Here is a 23129-nt window from a genome sequence, read left to right as displayed (position 1 = left end):
TCAAAACATGGATGATAGGTAATAATCATTCTCCGACTTGAAAGAATCTTCAACTGATCAAAGAGAGGAATGAAGGCCTAGTTTCAAAAATCACCGGGAGATTATACGCAGCATAAATACATCTGAATCTGATATACATCAACATAATACAGCCACTGAGCAACACAAGGTTTGCACTCCCATATTGTAATCCTGCTGCTATAGCTTACGTAAACCACCAGACTATCTGATTCTGGTTGTATATGGAGCCATAAGTGAGCGATATAACGCCAAGAAGTGTCAGCCATCTACAACGGAGTTATGTAGTTTTACAAAATCGTCCAGTGTTAATTCCTCGGGCCTTGCCTGATCAAACATGGTAAAAGAGAGAAAATGAGTTACGAGTATATCAGTAGGGAGGAAAGAGAGTCGGGTAAGTTCTCGTGTTTTGCTACTTACTGTGGCTGGAAGACCGACAGCTGTTAATGCCTCTTCGATTTCTGATGATGTACAAATATGTTGAAGTGTATTCCTCAACATTTTGCGCTTTCCGTTGAATGCCGAATTAACCTTTGGCATACCAACAACAACTACATTAGACTGAGAACACGATGAGGAGAACTTGTGATATGGATGCATACAGCCACGAACATTTCCTGCCTTGGCAATATAAGAGACTAAGAGTGTCCAAATATATGCAACCTTACCCCAGTGTTAAAAAACACCAACTGTTTCCAGTTGACTCATAATATACTGCACAGATTAAAGTGATTGGAAAGAATGTTTAACAAAATTCAAGTTTAATACTAATACAGTGTAAGGTGCGAGGAAAAAGAGGGATAACCAGTGCAAAGAAACTTTTGGATGATGAAACAGGGGGATAGTTGGAAGGTTGCTTCAATTTAAAGGTAACAACGGCACCATCAACCTGCAAAACAATCATAATTTCAGTGTGGACGAGGGAAATACTCTTATATCAAGTCAGGCTTTTTTCTGCACAGAGAGATGACAAACTCCACATAACGCCAAAGAAAGTAAGCACAGTTTCTCAAAAAGAACAGTCGCTAGTTATTCATTTGAACAGGGTCATCTGGATGCATTAATTGCAGTTTTAAAACACTTAAATGAATGAAAAATCACTGGAAGACGTGCACCCTCCTCCTTGAGACGTAGTAGTAGAAATATCTCTGCAATAAGGCAGCCATCTAAGTGAAGGAAAAATAATTACTTACATTGGGTTGAGGGAAAAAATTCGTGCGTGGAACTTTGAAGTTGTATTCTGGATCTGTAATGTGAAATTATGAAAGTAAAATATATTGGATGGCAATCCGGCACTATGCTCCTCATGGGACCTTGTACACAGCAATAAGATTTTACGGCTTATTGCCTTATTTTCATGCATGACCAACCCTTAGTTTAAAAAAGCGTGCCTAGTTTAAAAAAGCATGCCCTGGATAAGACACTTGCCAAGACGCCTCGGTGCATCTTAGGAGCTCCTTTTAGACAAGGCTCACCTAACAAGCCTAACTAGTACGCACCATTTCTTTTCCCCGTTATTCCCAGCCTTTACTTCTTGACATGTTAGCCAACTTGAAAACTCCTAAAAAGGGTATTATTGCCTAAAATTTTATTTGGAAAATAGAAATTAGCTATAAAACATAGGGCGCCTCGCTTCCATAAGGCACGCGCCTTCGCTTTGCGCTTTGCACGTCAGCGCCTCGGCGCGCTTTGCGCATTTTCAAAATAAAAACCAACCCAAATTGAAATGTATATTTCATAAAGACTGAGTTTTAAATGGTGGAAGCACCTCCTTTGTTGATTTTACACAGAATTAAACCCAATTCATCTGTCAGGTTCTATATTATAGGCAGATAATCATTCAGATGAAGATTTAACTTATTTACCTGAATAGAATTTTACAAATACACTTATAGGTCTGTACTCGGACGACCGTGTAGACGATTCAACCAATCGCAGGGCCGCCTCATCCTGAAAGGACAAGAGAAAACCAAAGTTGCAATTGATCAATATATCAATGTATAGACAATGAATTAGCCACAAGTGGCTTTTAGGATAAATAAAGCATAAAAAGATAGAACCAAAAAAAAACAAAAAAAAAGCAAACGAAAAAAAAAGGTGAAAACAAAGATTTTGAACTAGAGATCTCACAAGGACACTGAAGTGGAAATCTAACTCACTAAAGTCAGAAATCCTCACTAATCTAAAATTAATAAATGACCATTCGTATTTTTTCAGTAAGTATGACAGGTATAAGCATACACACCTATACTAAAGGGTCATAGGACTTAGCTACTTGAAGGACGCAAATGGAAAGACCACTCTGGCACTTGGTTCATTGAGCAGTACAACCTAAGTGAACAGAAGGAAGAGAAAAGGAACACCATACCTGAAGTAAAAGCACTACTTCGGAAAATATGTCGCCCATAGGAAGAAGTTGCTTCACCACATCTTTGCTAATGTTGAAAGGAATATTCGCCACTACCTGGAAGAAGAAACCTTAGTAGGGAACTGCGTTTAAGGAGTAAGAAGCCTTGTCCAGCGTCACAATTTGACGACTACGAAGCAATTATAACTAACCAATGAAAGAAGACACTCCTATTTCACAACACTAAACATAACAGTGTGAACACTGTCTACAAAGGAAGACGCCACCTGCACCAAGGGGAGGATCCATATGGAAGAACATAGAGTCACGACACTTCTAAACAAATTATTCTGTGCATTTTGTACAATTTTGGTATAAAAAAAACTTCTTAAATCTGCAACTTTTATATAGAAGGTTTTCATGCTTACACAGTCATCAAAACGGACACACGAATTCAGGAAAACAAGATCATCTGAGGTTCAATAGAGAGCTTACTTTTGCATGCCTCGTCTCTGCAACTGTCAAATTTTTACTTTCCAACAAAGACAGCATATGGGACCGAATATGACATTTGGTAAAGTCCTCTTGTATGACCTGTATCAACCATAAAATGCAAAACCAAGTTATGCAAAAGCTACAATAGTCAAATCTACCGCATTCGTAGATATTCATGTAAACACCTGGGAGTGGTGATACGTACAATTGTACAAACACATGAAATCTCATACAACTATGATTTACCGTCAGGCGATTTGTTGCAGCAAATCGTTCATTGACAAGGGTAGCCATGTACTGATCCTGAATCAAATTCCACAACAAAAAAGCTAGGCATAAAAAATTCATAGAAACAAAGCAATACTTACAAATGAACTATTAACAATGCTTGATAACTAATCTTTACATCATCCTAAATTCCTAAGCGAAGCGAATTATATCGTTAAAATTTCAACATAAATCAACGCATAATGATGCTAAGCATAATGATGAACTATTAACAATGCTTAATCATAACCTACCAAGTATTTACTCAAAAAAAATTTTTTTAAAAGAAGATTGAACCTTTTCTATAGCCAGGACAGTTGCACCAGCATCAATGAGAACATTTGTCAAGGACCCAGTACCAGGACCAATCTCAAGCACAAAATCCCCATCTTTCACATTCGCAACCGCAACAAGCTCCTCATTAATCGCAGAATTCAACATATAATGCTACAAACAACAACACAAAACACACAATACCCATCAAATGTTCGACGAAATGCCTCAATGAACAAGACTTCAAAATCAGCACCATTTTGAAAACAAGTTGATACCCAATAGCACAAATTTCACAATAAAAAAGGGTAGAAAGAACAATTTATACCTGGCCAAGAGATTTTCTGGGAAATCGGTTTTTGGAATTGAGAGCTTTGAGGGTGGAGTGGTAATCATCTGAGTTAACAGAGCATAGTATAAATAAGGGTTTTCTTTGATTTGGGAATTTGGTTAATTTTGGTGAAATTGAAGGTTTATGTTCAAGTTTTGAGGTTGAAGATAACGGTATTTGATTTGGCGGGAAGGATGGTAGTAGTGACACCATCGTTTCTGTTGAGGTGAGAAAGTAGGATTGGGTTAAGTCAAATGGCTAGACTGAACATTGGACTAATAGTCTAGCCGCCGGGTAAGTTTCTTGTGAGACCGTTTTATGTTATCACGTTCACGTTGGTTTATTGTGAAACGCTCAAGTTATCTTTGTCTCAGTTAATTATTAATTTTTTTTTTTTTTTTTTTTTTTGTGTTTCAGTCAATAATTTACGTTTCTATTTTGGGCATGTTTTACTCTATACTTTAACTTTTAATAATACTAGTTTTATACCCGTGCGAAATTGCACGGGATTAGATGTAATTAATAACTTGACGAAATGTTTAAATATTGAAAATTAAAATTGCACATAATTATAAAATTTGAGATATATTAAGTTGTTAAACTTTTATAAACGGAAATGAAAATACAAAGATATCGAGAGAAATGTACAATTAGGATGAAATAAGCATCAATTTGATTTGTAGAAATTAAAGTTTAATCAATGTATTTGTAAAAATTAATGTAGAAACTACTCATATTAATGGCTTAAACCATAATTTAAGTGAGGGGGATACCTAATTTTTTCCTTAATTTCTATCAGCCAATCACAAATTTACAATCCTCTAAATAACTTGGCTTTTATATATTATAGAAGATTAAAAATAATTTTTTTTCTAATTGTAACTTGATCTTTATATATATAAAACATACTCCCTCCATTCAACTCCACAAGGCCATTATGCTTTATCACGTTTGCCAACGCGGCTTTTACTCGACAAATATCTTTAGTTACGTATTTGCAAAAATTATAAAAATTAGATATTTTTAATGTGTTCTTAAATACGAATCAAATAAGATCTCACACGAATATATTTTCACTTATGTATCGAGAGAAAATTAAAATTGAATGTCCACTTGTGAATAGTGTGCAAAAGAGATAATGACCTTGTAGAGTTGAATGGAGGGAGTATCTACATATGTAAACATTTTATCAAAAAAAGAGTATAAAACTATAAACTGTGTACTAAGTAAAATATGTCCCGTTACGATGGATCAAATTTTTTGATAATGATCCTTCATTTTTCACGATTGTATAAAACGGCGACTAACAAATAATAGTGTGTGGAGATTAAAGAGGTGATCCAAGTGTGCCAATATCATCACAGGGAAAAGTGAAGTGTGGATGGTTGGGTAGAACTTGGAAGAGGGAATAAAAATGGTGGCATTGTCTCCTCCATTCACCATTGTTTCACTTTCTTCATGTAAATGCCGTCCTACTTTCACCCCTTCTTCTGCTTCTCGTCTCTTCTTTACTAAACCCACCTCATTTAATAGTATGTTTTCTTCAAACTCTCCTTTTTACTTATTCTTGTTCATTTATTTGTCAATTTTTCGCCAGTGACAGTGGCGGAACTATGATTTATAGTAATGCAATAGGGTAAACCGAAAGAAAATTATTCAAAACATTTAACTCAAGTTTCTATTTTTCATTGTTCTGCCACTAATATGCCATTTGTTTATCTTAATAATTAACATATTGCTAACTCTCCGATGATGATTTATGGTTAATAAGATGCCTGTTTGTTTAATTATGAATGTAAAGTGTTGATTGTTTGCTGAATTTAGGTTATGGATTCCAATTTTCCATTTGAAATTAGGTTAGTAATTGGATTTTAACAAAGGGTATTATTTGTATTGGGTTGTTGGGCAGTTGTGGCAATGAGTGAAGACCCAGTTCTTGAATGGATTCTAACACAAGGAAAAGCAACTCAGATTTCTAGAACAAGTCCTGTTGGTGGTGGTTGCATTAATCTCGCCACTCGTTATGATACTGATGCTGGTCCTTTCTTTGTTAAAACTAACAGGTACTTGAGCAAGTGACGGTCCCAGAAAAATGTTGTTTCTGGGTTTGGATTTAAAACATTGGATGCCAAAAGTAGTTGTTTTTTTTCCAAAAATTTTTAAGCATGAAAGTTGGGCAAAATGCATAATGGTTCTACCGTTTGATTTTAAGGAGGCGCGTTAAATCATCTGTTATCGTGCTTCATAGTAGTTAGTTAACCCGCTTCCCATTTCATAGTAAAGCCAAAGGCGTGGCTGTTTGTGCTGCGAGTTGACAAAGAATGTTAGATTGGTTGCTAATGTCGGGTTTTGTGGGCTTAATGTAAAGTTGTCAGATTTTGTGGGTTGTGAGCTTATGTTCTTGCTCCACATTGGAACAGGAGCGTTGGTCCAGGGATGTTTGAAGCAGAGGCTCTAGGATTACAACTTATGTATGAAACCAATACGATTCGAGTCCCAAGGCCATACAAGGTATTCGGGTATTTAGGCAATACTAAGTACACAGCCAATACTTATGAAGTAGCTTAATCCTTGATTGTGTTTGCTCTAAGGATTGCAGGTCGGATCTCTTCCCCGAGGTGGCTCTTACATCATAATGGAGTTTGTAGAATTTGGGTCATCTAAAAGTGGTCAGGTGAGGCAGGCTTTGCCGGAGCTCAGTTCAGGAAAAAAACTTGACGTAATGTGGTGTATTCGTCCTGAATAGTTCATTTATTCTTAGTCTGCTTTAGGGAGGAAGCTGGCTGAAATGCATAAAGCTGGAAAATCTGACAAAGGCTTTGGTTTTAATGTGGAAAATACAATAGGAAGGTATATTCTTTTGAGCTATCCCATTGTTTTTGGGGCCTACAATATATCCGCCCAAATCCCACGAGTGAATCAAAAGTTGGACCTACGGTGGATTTTTCCTAAAATCACAATAATGGAGTTTCATCGCATGTAAAGACATAAAGTAGTAACCAGTTTGTGCCAATAGGTTTAGATTTGAGTTCGTCCATCTAACTTTTGCTGGACTTAAAATTAACAAATGACAAAGCTGATTAATTGCTAACTTGAAAGCTTCTGAGATGTGTGATATTGATTACGTACGCTTTCCTGAGGTGATTTGGTCTCAGGAGTGGTGTCGTTAATGGAATGTAATCATAATTGAATGTCTACATCTTGTCTCTAACTGATGTTACCCTCTGCTACAATTGTTCGACAGTACTCCACAGATCAATACATGGACCTCAGATTGGATTTCGTTTTACGCTGAGCACAGGCTGGGTTATCAACTTAAATTGGCACGAGATCGATATGGGGATTCATCTATTTATGAAAAAGGTGATCATTTTCCCACACTTTTTAGCTACGCTTCTTATGCAAAGGATTGGCGTTGATGCATAAATTTTGACAGGACAAAGGCTCGCAAAGAACTTGACACCACTATTTGAGGATGTTGTGATAGAGCCGTGTTTGCTACATGGAGACTTATGGAGCGGAAATATAACCTATGATAAGAATGGGGAGCCTGTTATTCTTGATCCAGCATGCTATTGTAAGTTCAGTTTGTTTCCACATATCCTTTTTATTCGAGGTATTATATGACATCAATGATAGTTGATTTTTAAGGCACTAACTATTGAATATTTTCGTCCTGCAGATGGACACAATGAAGCAGAATTCGGAATGTCGTGGTGTGCTGGTTTTGGACCTTCATTTTACAATTCCTATTTTGAGGTACTCCATATAAATTCTCCCCTTCATCCTTCAACGAATCAACGTAATAGTCAATTGATTATAGCAAGAGCTTGAGTTTGGACGTAATTTTAACTATAAAAAATTCTGGTTGATAAAGTTACGAGTCTTTCAGAGTCATGTTTGCCGTTTGTATGACTATGTTCACTCTAATTCTCCAAAGTCCAAACCTATGTTACTTCATCTTGGTTGCGTGCCGCACATCAAGAAGACACTCCTTCATGACATGGCGCTCAAATTTTAGGCCGAAAACATAAACTAATTTTCTTACAAAATCTCGACACTTTGGCACACATCAATATGAGACACTTTTAGCCGAGTCTACATCAAATCACAAAATGCTCTTTATGTATCCTTGGCGTCTCTGCTTTTGCTGTTGTTCAAACTTGTAACCTATTTTTTCGGCAACTCAGGTGATGCCTAAACAACCAGGTTTTGAGAAAAGAAGAGATCTTTATTTACTGTACCACTACCTGAATCACTATAACCTTTTCGGCTCTGGCTATCGGTCTTCTGCCATGTCTATAATAGAAGACTACATACGTGTACTAAAGGTTTAGCCATCCAGGTTAGTTGTAAATTCTGTATAATTCTACAAATTTACTCCGTATGTAACTAATTTCTTGTAATAAATGATCTTGATCTTTGTTTTTTATATGAAAGACACATTTTGTATATCCATAGAACATAGAAGGCAAGAATAACGGGGAAAGAAAAATGAACACGGTATCATCCCCATCGCTTCACCGAGACAACCTATCTTACCAACTTCACCAGTTCCCTCTTCCACCAAGCACCTTGTTGGATACTCCGGTTAGCAGTACTCCAATTAGAAACACGTTGGCCACCACTTTTTTAACCTCTTCCCCTGCTAGCGTGTCTTGATTTTGCAAATTTTGTATTATGAATTTATGATGGACTTGGGAGGAGGATTGAGGAAGGGGGTGTTGGAGAGGGCCATGGCACATGGTGGGTTCGGCAATACCATTTAAGCATTACTAAGAATGGAAACTCCGATACTGTGTGAGAGTATTTATGCACAAACCCGCTCTATTTCTCTCTTTAGGTTAACTTTATTATCTCTTCTATTTTAGCTCTTGTTTGAGCGTACTTTAAGTCAATAAAACGAAGAGTCGTATAGTGCATATTTCGGATGTGGCATATCCATAATAATTAGGCAGCCGTTGCATTATGTAACGGGGGATAGTTACCCTAAAACTGTCTAGCACTAAAATTTTCGACAGAAACCTATCCCGACTAGGATTAAGATTTAGTAGTTCTTGTAGGTTAAGTAATACGTTGTTCCCTAGTTCAACTCCTAATCCGAGTCATAATAGAATTAATTAGCACGCAAACCCCTTCAGTATAAATAGACATTGAAGCCATTGCTATTATTCCATAATCTTCCCATCAGAAAATCTTCTCAATAATATAACTTGCCATTGCTACTAATCATAATCTCTTCCCATCAGAAAATCTTCTCAATCTTAACTTGCAATGATGAAGTCCGGTTTCTTGTTTCTTTCCCTGTTCCTCTTATGTCTTTCTCTACCTCGTATAGCTCACTCAGCTCCCCAAGAAAATCCGCCTTTTAAGTACATGTATCAGTTCGGGGATTCCATTAGTGACACCGGCAACCTTGTGATCGAGAACCCCATTCGTGGGGGAGTCTGTGCCAGGTACCCTTACGGGGAGTCCATTCGGCGTCCTACAGGCCGTTGCTCAGATGGCCTCCTCATGGTTGACGACTTTGCCCTCTCCTTTAACATGCCTCTCCTAACCCCTTACCTTGCCAGACGCGGGAATTTTAGCCATGGCGCCAACTTTGCTGTCGCGGGGTCCACAGCTTTAGACGCTCAAACCCTTCTAACCATGGGTGTTCAATCGCCCGGCACCAAAAGTTCCCTGTCTGTACAGCTCGGCTGGTTTAGGTCCCATCTTCGTGATACCTGCTTGAATTTAGCCTGAATGCCGAGAAAGGATCAGTAACTCGCTTATATTAATCGAGACCGGTGGCAATGACTTCAACCATGCCTTACTCCAAAACAAACCAATGTCTGATGTCTACCCTATGGTCCCAAGGGTGGTCTCCGCCATCACAGATGCTGCTAGAGAACTGATCAATCTCGGTGCAAAGCGGATTTTTATCCCCGGAAATTTCCCCATTGGTTGTTTACCAGTTTATTTAGCCACCTTCCAAACCGCAGATGTTACTAAATATGACAGGATGCACTGCCTCAAAGACTTGAACTCCTTTGCCAGGTTCCAAAACGATCAACTACAACATGCTATCAGGGCTCTTCGAGAACAACACCCCGGTGTGAGTATCGTTTATGGTGACTACTACTCGGCATTGAGTTGGCTTCTCGAGAATGCTGGTCACTTTGGTTTTGACTTAGCCCGACGTCAAACCGCGTGTTGTGGATCTAATGTTAACGTCTATAATTTTAATCTGAGAAACATGTGTGGGAGTGTAGGAACTCGTGTTTGCTCGGACCCTCACCGACGTGTTAGTTGGGATGGCATCCATATGACGCAACGGGCTTACCGGTATATGGCTCAGTGGCTACTGCGGAACTCCTTCCACGGATTGCTGGAATAGTTTGTTCCTTAGATTTTGGAGAATGTCTGTGTAACGGATTTTTTAAAATATTTTTTGTATTTGCTTTATGGGTTTCTTTTATCTTGCATTGTATAATTGAATTGCACTCTTTTTTTTATCAAGAATCGCAGCTGCTACCTTGGTTTCGTTCATAGAATACCTCTGTATATATGATAGTTTGCAAATCACATACATACCGAAAGTATTATATCCGACCAATTGATCCTAAAGATTTTAATAAGAAATCACTTAAAGATTAATTCACTTCCTTAACCGAGCCAACCCACCCGATTCAGTATATATGGCTTACATCTCAGTTACTATGCAAAATCAATTTCAGCATAAATAGCAACCTCTTATGTTCGGCTGTTATCAACTGAAACCTGGATTCTGGGATGTTGAGTGGTGGTCGTGTGCCAAAGATGATGCGGCGTGACCAATATGGGGAAGAATCAAGAACAAGTTCCCAACGCTTGTCGGACGGGTAGTAGGCAAACACGGATTTGATGCTAAGGAATCTTACCAGGATCCGGTTATTCTCATGGTCGGCCGAAAAACCGTACCTGAGGTGGTGGAAGCAATTTCTCCCACTTAGAGATGTGATCAAAAACTTTGCAGACTTAGACTTGGTGGTAGTGAGTGCTATGAAAGAGATATAAGTTACCAGCAAACGCAACGACAGAATGTATAATGCTGAGATCTTTGCTCACATAAGGGACACCCTTCACAATCACTTCCACTCAAGTCTCGAAAAGACATTCCCTTCTTGTGATAGAGGCCCTTTTCGTGGTTAGTTATAGAATCGGGTGGTTTAACGTTGCATCGGATCATATCCAATTTCGGACTGCCAAAAATGTAGATGACTGAACCTAGAGCCATAATTGGCAAATAAAAGAAAAGGGCAATCTGACACTTGACCGGTCCGAAAATCGAGGATGTAGAACTCAGAAAACCTGAACCCTCCTTCCTCAACGCTCGTTACCTGCAATAACAGCTACTCTTTCTCCACATCTGGTGAGATAGAACTACTAATCTTCTCATCAGTCTCCCTTTTTTTCCCACACCTATTTCATGCATATTTTGGTACGGGTTGGTGCTTATATAGGTAAGACGACGATAAGTTAATGGCAACTTGGGTCAAGATAACACGGGCTTGGAAGTAATTTTGGTACGGGTTGGTGCTCTGTTTTCAGCGCGCGAAACAGGGTGTCGGGTATGGGTTTTTGGTCGGTTTGGGACATGGATTCATGGGTGTGGTTAAGGTTATGGATATTGGCTAGGTTTGGTGAGGACATTGGGTTGAGTTGGAGTCAAATACAGGGCTGTTTTGGTGTTCGATTCCAGTGTTGAAACAGGGGCAGCGGGTTGTGAAGGAGGCTGGTTGGTACGCAGGTTTTGGCTACGAAAAGGGGGTGAATGGGTGCTTGTATGGGGGATCGAACATGTGACTTTGAGGAGTAGAAGATGGGTCGAAGTCACGTCGAAAACCAAGCCCAAATCGAGTAGAAAACAAGCTCGCAAATCCTATATAAGACGGTTGCAAAAATTGAGTTTTAAAGTTCAAATTAAATCTTACGGCCCTGTTCTTTTGGACTGAAATTGTCTGAACTGAACTTAACTTAACTTAATGGAGCTGAACTGAACTTAACTGAACTTAATAGAGCTGAACTGAACTGAACTGAACTGAACTGAAATAAAAATAAAAAGATAATAATAATAATAATAATAATAAATGTTATAATCATATTATTCATTATTATTATTAATAATAAAATATCAATATCAATATAATAATAATCTAATAAGTAATATAAAAAATAAAATAGTAATATAATAATAAATATAATAATAATATATTATTAATATAAACAATATTATTAATAATATTATAATATATTAATAATAATAACTAGAAAACAAATATGATAAGTATAATATAAATATTATAAATAATAATAATTAATATAAATAATAATAATAATAGATGTAATATAATAATAATAAATATGTTATTAATAATATTAATAAAAATGAATATATTAATAAAATAATAAATATAATATAACAACATAATAATAATAATATTAATAATAATAAATATTAATACCCTAATATTGCCATTAATCATAATAATATAATAATACATAAATATAATAAATATAAATAGTAATATAATAAATATTAAAAATAAATTATAATATAATAATAACAATAGTAAATAAATTAATATAATAATGATAACAATAAGAATATAAAATAAGAATAATAATATTAATGTTGATCTGAACTGAACTGAACTGAACTGAACTGAACTGAACTGAATGGAGCTGAACTGAACTGAACTTAATAGAGCTGAACTGAACTGAACTGAACTGAAATTAAGTCCAAAAGAACAGGGACGTCTTATAAAACAATCTAAAACTTTGAAAGTCGATTTTTTCAAATCGACCACACTTAATAAATTAAGAAAATAACGTTTTAGAAACTATTTTAAAAGGTAATGTTACATATACAATATTAAGAAGTCTCTCTCTAAAAAAACCCTCTTCTCTCTAAAAAAAAACCCTAGCCTTCATCAATCAAATTTAGGGCTTCCATCGACTATTGATCGATGGTAAGCCCACCAAAAAGCTTTATTTATCAATTTTTAGTATGAAACTTTACGAATTAATCAATAAAAGTCTCCCTTTTGGTGAGATCCGTTTGTCTGTCTCTATTTTCGGAGTTTTTCCAGATCTTCTTTTTCTAGGTTTTAGTTCTATTGGAAATATAGATAAGAGCGCTTTATTCGTTCCTCATATGGTAAAGATGTGGAAGATCAGTTTCGTAATAAATCGTTATATGGTATTACATATGTTGTCAATTTGTTGGTTGCACTCAATTTGGTCAGATGAAATTGTCTCTCGTCAAGGCTCAAGATCCTATGATCCTCTTGTGAAAAGCTGTTTGTAGCGATATGATAGAGAACGTGCTTTGGAGCAATTCAAGTTTACAGATCTTTCTTTGAACAAGATTTTATTTTATTTGGTTCTAGTTGAGTTGTATCCATTCAAATTTGTCACATGTAAATGTCGGATGACTATTTATTAATGAATTAATCATTTCCTTAAAAAAAGATCATGTTTTTAATTTTAATAAAATGTTAACAAATGACTTAATTTCAAATTAAATAAAAAAAAATGAATTCTAAAAATAATAAAATGAATTCATTTATTTTTTAAAATCAATTTGTCATAAAAGCTAGTTATCAAAAACAAATAAATTCATTTTTTAAACAAACTAATTAAATTGATTAAATTTCACTAAATCAATTAACTAAAATCCGTCAAACAATTCCCCCATTGTACATGGTAAAACGAATCCCAATAATTAACAGTGTTGATTTGATATTACATATTGTCCTATCGTCATCGAGTGTTTATCGAATTGTCGCACAAATAAGACTATCCATCCAGATATATATATAAGCATGGTACATCCAATACAAATCCTATTGAGCTTATATGCAATCTTTTGGAGCTTTTAAAGTTTTTGAGTTACATTTTAATTTGTTAGGTGTCAAAATTAAAATATAATTGAGCTTATACGTATTATTTTTGAGTTTCATTATAGTATTTTGAGTTTAATATTTTTATAAAGCCGCTCATATTCTTTCCGATAAAGTTCGTAAAATGTACATATAAGCTCAAATCCTTTATTATAAAGCTCGAAATCTATACAACTAGACGTATAGTCTACTAATTGTGTTTCTCAAAAGTCTTGTAAATTTTAATATCGACAAATAGTCAAATACGAGTATCTATAATGTAACTTATTGTTCACTTGTCGCTTGATTACAATATACTCATAAATAGTCTCTCTCTCTCTTTTACTGGTCTATGTACATGTAATAATATGTTATTGTAGTCAATTTTGGAGTGTTCTAACATGTGGTTGAAACGTTAAAATATGTATTTTTCTAATTGTAACTTTAATGGCATGCATAGATATCATCGTGCGTGATCAGCAACATATCCTCTCCGGCCAGACTGTCCACGCGTTACATCAATATTATATACTCCCTCCATTTTATTCAATAGTTTACCCCTATTTTATTTTATCCTTATAATAAAGTAATTGTAATAACATAGGTGGTTTCATTCACCTATATATATATATTGGGTCAACATTGTGATCTTCGACGAACTAATAATCTTACATTAATAATGGATTATTATTACACCATAACTCTTTCTCTAATTGTAATCTTATTAGCTACTCTCTTACTCAAATTAAAACTCGGCAAAACAAAACTTCCTCCAGGACCAAAACCATGGCCTATAATAGGTAATATTCACATGCTCGGCGACAAGCCTCATCGCTCCGTCGCCAAACTTGTGAATAAGTACGGCCCTATAATGTCTCTCAAGTTAGGAACCGTGACTACCATAGTCATATCATCCTCGGAAGTAGCCAAAGAAATGTTCCTTAAACACGACTTAGCCTTGTCTAGTAGAATGTTTCCGGATGCTTCAAGGGAAACAAACCATGATAAACTTTCCATGGTTTGGCTCCCTGTGGGTCCTAAATGGCGAAACCTTAGGAAGATCGTCATGGTCCAATTATTCACTAACCAACGACTTGATGCCAGTCAAGGTATACGGCAAAAAAAGGTTAATGATTTGGTTGAACATGGGCGAGTGTGTTGTGAAAAAGGGTTGCCTGTTGATATAGGCAAGGCCGGGTTTACGACCTCCTTAAATTTGTTGTCCAACACGTTATTCTCTATGGATTTGGCTAGCCATGACTCTTTATATTCACAGGAGTTTAAGGATCTTGTTTGTCATATAATGGAAGAAATTGCAGTGCCAAATGTATCGGATTTTTTCCCGGTACTTCGGCACTTGGATTTACAAGGGATAAGGAAAAAAACCAGGGGTCATTTCGAAATGATGCTTGGGATATTTGAGAAGATCATTGATCAAAGGGTGAAAGATAAGAGTGATGGTGCACAAAATGATGTGCTAGATAGTCTTCTTCAGCCTGTCAATGATAACGAGTTGAGCCTTGATGATGTCAAACATTTGTTAATGGTAAGTTCATTCCGCTCTCCTTACCTTATAAATTATAATCCTATAAAACAATTGTAAAGTATTGATCGGGACGGAGGGAGTATTATGTTTCCAATTTGTTTGAAAATTTTCGTTGAGTTTAAAAACTTTGATTAATATGAAATGACAAAAACGAATATTGTCTATTGAGAACCTGTGTTATTCAGACACCATTAAATTTTAGGTTGTCGTTTAAAGTAGTCGGCTTATATGTTACCGCCAATATTTAATCGGGTTCTTGGGCAGTACTGGAATAAGTGACAAATTCGGTCATTCATATGCCTATATATGTTGACTAAGAGTAGTTATTGCGTGGGACGATCTTATACTGTGAGACGGTTCCGTTATATAAAACGACATCTCATTTATTAGTAATTAAATAAATAATTTTCTTGTGGAAATAGACCCCGTTTCACATTATAAAACTGCCTTACTCTATAAATTGTGATTTATGTGCTCTGGTGTGTCATGTGTGTCAGGATATCTTCGTAGCCGGAACAGATACAACCTCAAATGCATTAGAATGGGCGATGACTGAACTATTACGTAACCCAGGAAAATTGGCGAAAGCTCAAAATGAACTAGACCAAGTAGTCGGCAAAAATAACGGACCAATTCAAGAATCGGATATCTCAAAATTACCATATATTCAAGCAGTGGTAAAAGAAACAATGAGGCTACACCCACCAGGTCCATTCTTAATACCTCATAAAGCCGATAAGGATGTCGAACTATGTGGCTATATTGTGCCTAAGAATGCCCAAATATGGGTGAATATATGGTCAATTGGCCGTGATTCGAATGTGTGGCCGAATGCTTTGTTGTTTTCGCCTGAAAGATTTCTAGAAAGTGAAGTTGATATGAAAGGAAGAGATTTTGAACTAATACCGTTTGGATCGGGCAGAATCGGATATCTCAAAATTCTAGTAATATTGCAATTTTGCAACAGTCCTTTTCATTAGTACAGAGACGCTGAGTCCATATAGAGACGCTGAATAAGTGTGTATTACATATCGGATGTGGCGTATGCGTATTCATAATAAATTTGACAGCCTAGGATGGTGCATCTAATGTAACAGTCATCTTGTTGATGATGTCTTGGCTAATTGCCTTCTTGTGAAATTATTAGTTCGTAGAACCGTAGTAATACCAAAAAACTTAAACACGGTTGGAGTTAGCCAGGCACTTGTGTCCGTTTCAGACCAATATGACCTCAATCTTACCCTAAGACAGTCTTACACTAAAATTTTCGGCAGAAACCTATCCCAAGTCGGATTAAGATTTGGTACTTGTTGGTTAAGTAATACGCTCTTTCTTATTTCAACTCTTATTCCAATTTCCAAGTCATATTAGAACTAACACAAATTAATATGCAATTCCCTTCTGTATAAATAGACGCTGAAACCATTGCTATTATTCACAATCTTCCTATCTCGACTAGGATTATGATTTAGTAGTACTTGTAGGTTAAGTAATACGTTCAACTCCTAATCCGAGAGTCATAATAGAATTAATTAGCATGCAAACCCCTTCAGTATAAATAGACGTTGAAGCCATTGCTATTATTCATAATCTTCCCATCAGAAAATCTTCTCAATAATATAACTTGCCATTGCTACTAATCATAATCTCTTCCCATCAGAAAATCTTCTCGATAATAACTTGCAATGATGAAGTCCGGTTTCTTGTTTCTTTCCCTGTTCCTCTTATGTCTTTCTCTACCTCGTATAGCTCACTCGGCCCCAAGAAAATCCACCTTTTAAGTACATGTATCGGTTTGGGGATTCCATTAGTGACACCGGCAACCTCGTGATCGAGAACCCCATTCGTGGGGGCGCTGTGCCTGTGTACCCTTATGGGGAGTCCATTCGGCGTCCCATGTGCCGTTGCTCAGATGGCCTCCTCATGGTTGACGACTTTGCCCTCTCCTTTAACATGCCTCTCCTAACACCTTACCTTGCCAGAGGCGGCAATTTTAGCCATGGTGCCAACTTTGCTGTCGCAGGGTCCACAGCTTTAGACGCTCAAACCCTGTTGAAGTATGAGACTTTTAGTGTATTCTAGACGTTTCCGGAAAGTTCTAGACTTATCCGGAATGTGCTAGAATAATCTAGAATCAACTAGAAGAGTCTAGAAGAGTTTAGAAGGATCTAGAAGAGTCATGTATGTTCTAGGTTTATGTAGAACAACCTAGAACCTTCTAGACATGTGTATAAGTGGTAAGGAACTCTAGAGAGGGAACTCTAGAGAGTTCCGTGTCTAGGCCACTCTAGAATGTCCTATTCTAGAGTGTTCTCAGGATGTATGAGAAGGATGAGGAGATCTATAAATAGAGGACCTCCCCTCCCATTTCAATGAACCCAAGTGAACCAAGTGTATCCCAACAAATTCACAACAAATCAATACACAAACTAATTCCTTTAAACTAAACTCCAACAAATCAACCTTCAACTAATCAACTAACAAACAACTAATCTCCACTCTACTTCTTATACTCCCCCATACACCAACAAGTGGTATCAAGAGCTCTAAAGATCTTAGGGCAACAAAATAAAACTATGGCTTCCGCATCAAACACTCTATTACCCGCTCCTCTAGATTTTCTAGATTTATTTAGAGGAGAAAATTATGACCATTGGTGCATTAAAATGAAGCTCTTCTTAAGAGCAAATGCACTATGGGAGATAGTGGAAAATGGTCCCCAAAAACAACAAGAAGGTGTTCCAACCACCGAAGCCACCTTAAAGAAAATAAAAGAGGATGAAATAAATGACGCCAAAGCCCTGTGTTTCATCTTTGATACCGTTTCGGAGATCATTTTTCCAAAAATAATGTGGGCTTCTACCGCAAAAGAAGCATGGGATTTACTCCAAAAAGAATTCTATGGTGATGAAAGGATAAGGGCATTACGTCTTAATGCCTTAAGAAAACATTTCGAAAATTTGAAAATGGGGGAGAATGAAGACATAACAACCTACACTTGGAGAGTAATGGAGACAATTAACCAAATGAAAATATACGGTGAAGAAGTCGCTGAAATGAGGATTGTGCAGAAAATTCTCACAACTTTGACAAAAAAATTCGACATGATTGTCACTATTATTAAAGAATCAAGGGATCTATCGAAGCTCACCGTGACAGAGCTAATTGAATCTTTACACGCCCATGATAAGAAGTTCAAGACTCAAGAATCTTCTTTCGAAGATACATCTTCCCATGAAGCAGCCAGGCATTGGGAGGAAAAGAAGGTAGAAACAAATGTGACATGGGAGGAAAAGAAGGTAGAAACAAATGTGACCTTACTCCCTGATCATCCACAAGGTAATGCTGACACAACCAACAACAATGATTCTCCTATTCCTCCATCAACTCCTAAAGCACATTTTCCATCCCCGAATGACAATGTGGAGAATGTTAAAGGAGCACAAGGTAAGAGAAATCTCTCTGAAATTTATGTAGAATGTCTCTCCATTCAAGATACAGAAGAGTGCAAAAGATGCTACTTCACTTCTGAGGAGCCAAGAGACTTTGATGAGGCTTCCAAACAGAAGGAGTGGCAAGAACCTATGGAGAAGGAGATAAATATGATAGAGGAGTTGGTTGACAAGCCAAGAGATCGAAAGGTAATTGGTGTAAAATGGGTTTATAAAACTAAGTTGAATTCTAATGACTCTATCAACAAGCACAAAGCAAGAATGATCGGCAAAGGATATTCCCAACAAGATGGAATTCACTACGAAGATACATTTGCTTCAGTTGTTTGTCATGCTACCAGCTCGAGGGGGAGACGTACATTGAGCAACCTCCGAGTTTGGCGATACAAAAGAAAAAAGAAAAAGAAGAGGAATGTTCAAGCTAAGTGTTACACCAAAAGTCTCAAGGAGGAGTGTTGAAGTATGAGACTTTTAGTGTATTCTAGACGTTTCCGGAAAGTTCTAGACTTATCCGGAATGTGCTAGAATAATCTAGAATCAACTAGAAGAGTCTAGAAGAGTTTAGAAGGATCTAGAAGAGTCATGTATGTTCTAGGTTTATGTAGAACAACCTAGAACCTTCTAGACATGTGTATAAGTGGTAAGGAACTCTAGAGAGGGAACTCTAGAGAGTTCCGTGTCTAGCCCACTCTAGAATGTCCTATTCTAGAGTGTTCTCAGGATGTATGAGAAGGATGAGGAGATCTATAAATAGAGGACCTCCCCTCCCATTTCAATGAACCCAAGTGAACCAAGTGTATCCCAACAAATTCACAACAAATCAATACACAAACTAATTCCTTTAAACTAAACTCCAACAAATCAACCTTCAACTAATCAACTAACAAACAACTAATCTCCACTCTACTTCTTATACTCCCCCATACACCAACAAACCCTTCTAACCATGGGTGTTCAATCCCCCGGCACCAAAAGTTCCCTGTCTGTACAGCTGGCCTGGTTTAGGTCCCATCTTCGTGATACCTGCTTGAATCTACCTGAATGCCGAGAAAGGATCAGTAACTCGCTTATATTAATCGAGACAGGTGGCAATGACTTCAACCATGCCTTACTCCAAAACAAACCAATGTCTGATGTCTACCCAATGGTCCCAAGGGTGGTCTCCGCCATCACAGATGCTGCTACAGAACTCATCAATCTTGGTGCAAAGCGGATTTTTATCCCCGGAAATTTCCCAATTGGTTGTTTACCAGTTTATTTAGCAACCTTCCAAACCGCAGATGTTACTAAATATGACAGGATGCACTGCCTCAAAGACTTGAACTCCTTTGCCAGGTTTCAAAACGATCAACTACAACATGCTATCAAGGCTCTTCGAGAACAACACCCTGATGTGCGTATCGTTTATGGTGACTACTACTCGGCATTGAGTTGGCTTCTCGAAAATGCTGGTCACTTTGGTTTTGACTTAGCCAGACGTCAAACCGCGTGTTGTGGATCTAATGTTAACGTCTATAATTTTAATCTGAGAAATATGTGTGGAAGTGAAGGAACTCATGTTTGCTCGGACCCTCACCGACGAGTTAGCTGGGATGGTATCCATATGACGCAACGAGCTTACCGGTATATGGCTCAGTGGCTGCTGCGCAACTCCTTCCACGGATTGCTGGAATAGTTAAATTTTTTTTGCTAATAGTATCATCTTTAGTTGAGATTGTTCTGGAACTAAATTGTATTTCTTTTGTCTTGCATTATGTAATTAAATTGCACTTTTTTTTTATCAAGGATCGCAGTTGCTACCTTGGTTTCATTCATAGTATGCCTATGTTTATATAATAGCCTGCAATAATACATGTATGGAAACAAAATAAATAAAGGAAGTAGCTGAGTACTCCTACTCAGTAGAGAGGGAATAACGGTTTTCCTATGCTTAGACAAATCCTCGGCAAACTTATTGAAATACCAGTGATGAGTAGCATGATCCTTTTGGGCTGTGACGACCGTCTGGTGCTTGACAGGATAGTTATGTTGGTAGGCTTATTAATTATATTCAGGATCAGGACGCATATGGCTGTGTATTCTTGACTCGCTTCACATTTGCTAGCATTATTTCTTTGTTTCCACACATGGTAACGTACGTAGTAGCATTCATCTTCCTCTTCATGGCTGTTCGCCTGTTCCGGACATTCTGAACAGGAGCCTGATATCCACGCCATTTTTCAATGAGACTGATCAGAATGCTGTTAAAAGTACAGGTGAAGAATAGATGGCTATGTGTTTCCACTGCCTCATCATGGAATCTGTTATCCTGGAAGTATCCAAACTGAAAAAATTCTCTACTTATATGAGAGTACATCGAGTAATAACGACCTGAAGTAGTGAATTCCAGGGCAATTCTCCTTTGGCGTGACAGCAAGAATCCACGCGCATTATCTGCATGTCAAAGGAGAATTGCCTTGGTATAATCCACCATCAATCATATGGTTTGTAGCTTTTCAAGTTTCTGCTTAGCGAAAAAACAATGTTCAAAAGCTCCTATCGACACCTCGGTATATTAGGCAAGTCTTATGTCTAAACAACAATATGATTCTAAGCATCAATCGGAAAGTAGTGTTGTCCTGAAATCCGCCTTGACATCATATTTATAATTTATAGATTATCAGTTTCCTATGGAATTGCATGTGCAGAAAAAAGCATATGTTGGTATAAACTTATGTTATGCATGTCAGACAGTAGACATTTGATTAGCAAATACATCGGAACAGGTTTGTTTGCTATTGAACTTCGGTGTGTCTTCTGTGAAAGATACCCATTTTTCCTATGGAGGATGTTTTTGGATGGTAAAGAAAGCCATGAGGTGCACAAACCCAACAACATACACAGCTAAAGAAAAGCGTATAGTAAGGGCAGTCAAACAGAAAGGCAAGTTAAAAGATCAAGTAATCGAAAAAATCATGTTTTATTGCATATAAGAATTTTACAAACACATCAACAAATTCAGTTCAATGTTATACTACAATCAGAAATGAACAAATCTAATCAAATCTTGAATCATTAATAATAACAACTGTCTTAACTGACAGATTCTAAATTAGGGCATACCTAATCATCAATAATAATCCTAACTAAGACCTACCTAATTAAACTTCAATTTGCATCATTGGCATTCGACGTCAATATTCTTTAGTACTTGAGTGAGATCGAAACTTTGCCTTCTTTGTTGAGAATTATGAGAGAATTGAGGGGCAAGAGTTTGAGCATTGAATCCAAAATCAATACTTTCAATTTCACTTTCAATTTCAGAAAAGAAATCAAACAGTTGGGCACCGTGGCTTGCATCAACCGCCTCAAAGTCGATATTTTCCAATAATTCAGGACAGTTATCAGAGAATACAGGGCTGGCAATAGCATTGTTGCATCCAAAATCAACACTCTTAATTACATCAAACAGGGTGCCAAAATCAGCATCAATCGCCCCAACATCGGAACTTTCTGATATTTCTTGACAGTAATCAGACAACTTAGGGCTAGGTGGGAAATCAAAAATTTCCTGATTGAAGATTTCAGTTGATTGTTCACAACAATTAGAGATTTGGGTACCAATATGAACGCTTTCAGGTTCATTAAAACGACTGATTTCATTGGCCCTCGAAGCAACCTGCGTCTTTAGCCCTTCAAGAGCCTCCTTAAATTTCTCCAGATCTTCCAACTCCATATCATGAATGGGGGTTTCCCACCAATTATTATTACCATCACCAACAACTTTCTGAAAGTTACCATCTTTTCGAGTATCGTCGACGAAACAATTAACGACAGTATCAACAGAAGGGTACCCGACGGAAAAGGGTTTCCCACCGACAGAAAAAGTAATGGCGGCAAAGTGAGTGTTGGGAAACTGAGAACAGAGCTGTGAACACTTACCGAATAACCCATTTCGACGCTTAGAGAAGGTAACTTGGCGTGAATTCTTATCGACGATACGGGTTATCGGGATCTTCTGCTTTCCTTTACTGGTTCTCTTCTGTTGCAGCTGATCACAAGTAGTTGTCTTCATGTTTTAAGAATTTTTTTATGAATTCAAGTTGACGGAAGTGGTACTGTAAATTAGTTGAACTTAGTATATGAAATTGTGGTAATTATATGAAGAAGATTGATTGATGGGTAGAAATTATTTGATGAAATTAACGGACATTTACAACAATTTTGGAAACTAATTTGAATTTCAAGCGCGTTTTTTCTTAAGGTTGCCAGGTTGGAGATGACCGTTGTATATCCCGCCGGCGCCATATATATCCCCATTTGATTTTAATAAACTGCTATAATTAGTTAAAATATTGGATGGGGTATATATGGGTTGGGGATCAATTCGGGTTCTTGTCAGTTTGGGGCTGCAATTATCCGGGTTGGATTTGGTAGGATTATCATTTGTTGGTGATTTAAGAGTAACTAGTATTGGTGCCCGGCTTCGTCCGGGCTACCTCTACTTATCATTAAT

At 37.1% G+C, this 23129-nt stretch overlaps 6 protein-coding genes across 6 annotated transcripts; 5 read left to right on the top strand and 1 right to left on the bottom strand.

Moving 5' to 3' along the window:
* Window positions 1-57: 57 nt before the first annotated feature.
* On the bottom strand, window positions 58-4031 carry LOC141596716 (ribosomal RNA small subunit methyltransferase, chloroplastic-like). Its single transcript, XM_074416958.1, has 10 exons — window positions 3729-4031; window positions 3425-3574; window positions 3107-3163; window positions 2861-2959; window positions 2387-2482; window positions 1884-1968; window positions 1212-1264; window positions 824-907; window positions 439-549; window positions 58-345 (listed from the first exon to the last, which is right to left on the bottom strand). Exons 1-10 carry the CDS (start codon window positions 3942-3944, stop codon window positions 280-282), a joined length of 1017 nt encoding a protein of 338 aa, XP_074273059.1. The 5' UTR covers window positions 3945-4031; the 3' UTR covers window positions 58-279.
* Window positions 4032-4974: 943 nt separating this feature from the next.
* On the top strand, window positions 4975-8183 carry LOC141596715 (protein-ribulosamine 3-kinase, chloroplastic-like). Its single transcript, XM_074416957.1, has 9 exons — window positions 4975-5263; window positions 5641-5794; window positions 6152-6242; window positions 6331-6405; window positions 6493-6581; window positions 6976-7094; window positions 7168-7308; window positions 7414-7490; window positions 7922-8183. Exons 1-9 carry the CDS (start codon window positions 5146-5148, stop codon window positions 8066-8068), a joined length of 1011 nt encoding a protein of 336 aa, XP_074273058.1. The 5' UTR covers window positions 4975-5145; the 3' UTR covers window positions 8069-8183.
* A 924-nt stretch (window positions 8184-9107) lies between these two features.
* On the top strand, window positions 9108-9476 carry LOC141594992 (acetylajmalan esterase-like). The gene has a single exon (XM_074414969.1). The coding sequence runs from the start codon at window positions 9108-9110 to the stop codon at window positions 9474-9476; it is 369 nt and encodes a 122-aa protein (XP_074271070.1).
* An 85-nt stretch (window positions 9477-9561) lies between these two features.
* On the top strand, window positions 9562-10110 carry LOC141594991 (GDSL esterase/lipase At5g03980-like). The gene has a single exon (XM_074414968.1). The coding sequence runs from the start codon at window positions 9562-9564 to the stop codon at window positions 10108-10110; it is 549 nt and encodes a 182-aa protein (XP_074271069.1).
* Window positions 10111-14315: 4205 nt separating this feature from the next.
* LOC141594990 (inactive cytochrome P450 76AD1-like) lies at window positions 14316-17264 on the top strand. The gene is made up of 3 exons (XM_074414967.1): window positions 14316-15182; window positions 15680-16126; window positions 16932-17264. Exons 1-3 carry the CDS (start codon window positions 14316-14318, stop codon window positions 17262-17264), a joined length of 1647 nt encoding a protein of 548 aa, XP_074271068.1.
* A 2316-nt stretch (window positions 17265-19580) lies between these two features.
* On the top strand, window positions 19581-20309 carry LOC141594989 (GDSL esterase/lipase At5g03980-like). Its single transcript, XM_074414966.1, has one exon. It carries the CDS (start codon window positions 19581-19583, stop codon window positions 20307-20309), a length of 729 nt encoding a protein of 242 aa, XP_074271067.1.
* The last annotated feature ends 2820 nt before the right edge of the window (window positions 20310-23129 follow it).

Source organism: Silene latifolia, chromosome 8 (genome assembly GCF_048544455.1).
Source record: "Silene latifolia isolate original U9 population chromosome 8, ASM4854445v1, whole genome shotgun sequence".
NCBI lineage: Eukaryota > Viridiplantae > Streptophyta > Magnoliopsida > Caryophyllales > Caryophyllaceae > Silene > Silene latifolia.
The sequence above is the reverse complement of the archived record's forward strand: the minus strand, read 5'-3'. Positions and strand labels throughout refer to the sequence as shown.

Excerpts from the sequence above, each read along its gene's own strand:
- LOC141596716 (XM_074416958.1), bottom strand. The coding sequence starts at position 3,944 with ATGGTGTCACTACTACCATCCTTCCCGCCAAATCAAATACCGTTATCT. Across the intron at positions 3,164-3,424 it reads CTGTCCTGGCTATAGAAAAG|GATCAGTACATGGCTACCCT; the intron begins GTTCAATCTTCT and ends AATTTGATTCAG. Across the intron at positions 908-1,211 it reads ATTTTTTCCCTCAACCCAAT|GTTGATGGTGCCGTTGTTAC; the intron begins GTAAGTAATTAT and ends ATTGTTTTGCAG.
- LOC141596715 (XM_074416957.1), top strand. The coding sequence starts at position 5,146 with ATGGTGGCATTGTCTCCTCCATTCACCATTGTTTCACTTTCTTCATGT. Across the intron at positions 7,095-7,167 it reads TTCATCTATTTATGAAAAAG|GACAAAGGCTCGCAAAGAAC; the intron begins GTGATCATTTTC and ends AAATTTTGACAG. Across the intron at positions 7,491-7,921 it reads TTTACAATTCCTATTTTGAG|GTGATGCCTAAACAACCAGG; the intron begins GTACTCCATATA and ends TCGGCAACTCAG.
- LOC141594992 (XM_074414969.1), top strand. The coding sequence starts at position 9,108 with ATGTATCAGTTCGGGGATTCCATTAGTGACACCGGCAACCTTGTGATC.
- LOC141594991 (XM_074414968.1), top strand. The coding sequence starts at position 9,562 with ATGTCTGATGTCTACCCTATGGTCCCAAGGGTGGTCTCCGCCATCACA.
- LOC141594990 (XM_074414967.1), top strand. The coding sequence starts at position 14,316 with ATGGATTATTATTACACCATAACTCTTTCTCTAATTGTAATCTTATTA. Across the intron at positions 15,183-15,679 it reads ATGTCAAACATTTGTTAATG|GATATCTTCGTAGCCGGAAC; the intron begins GTAAGTTCATTC and ends CATGTGTGTCAG. Across the intron at positions 16,127-16,931 it reads TCGGATATCTCAAAATTCTA|CTCACTCGGCCCCAAGAAAA; the intron begins GTAATATTGCAA and ends TACCTCGTATAG.
- LOC141594989 (XM_074414966.1), top strand. The coding sequence starts at position 19,581 with ATGGGTGTTCAATCCCCCGGCACCAAAAGTTCCCTGTCTGTACAGCTG.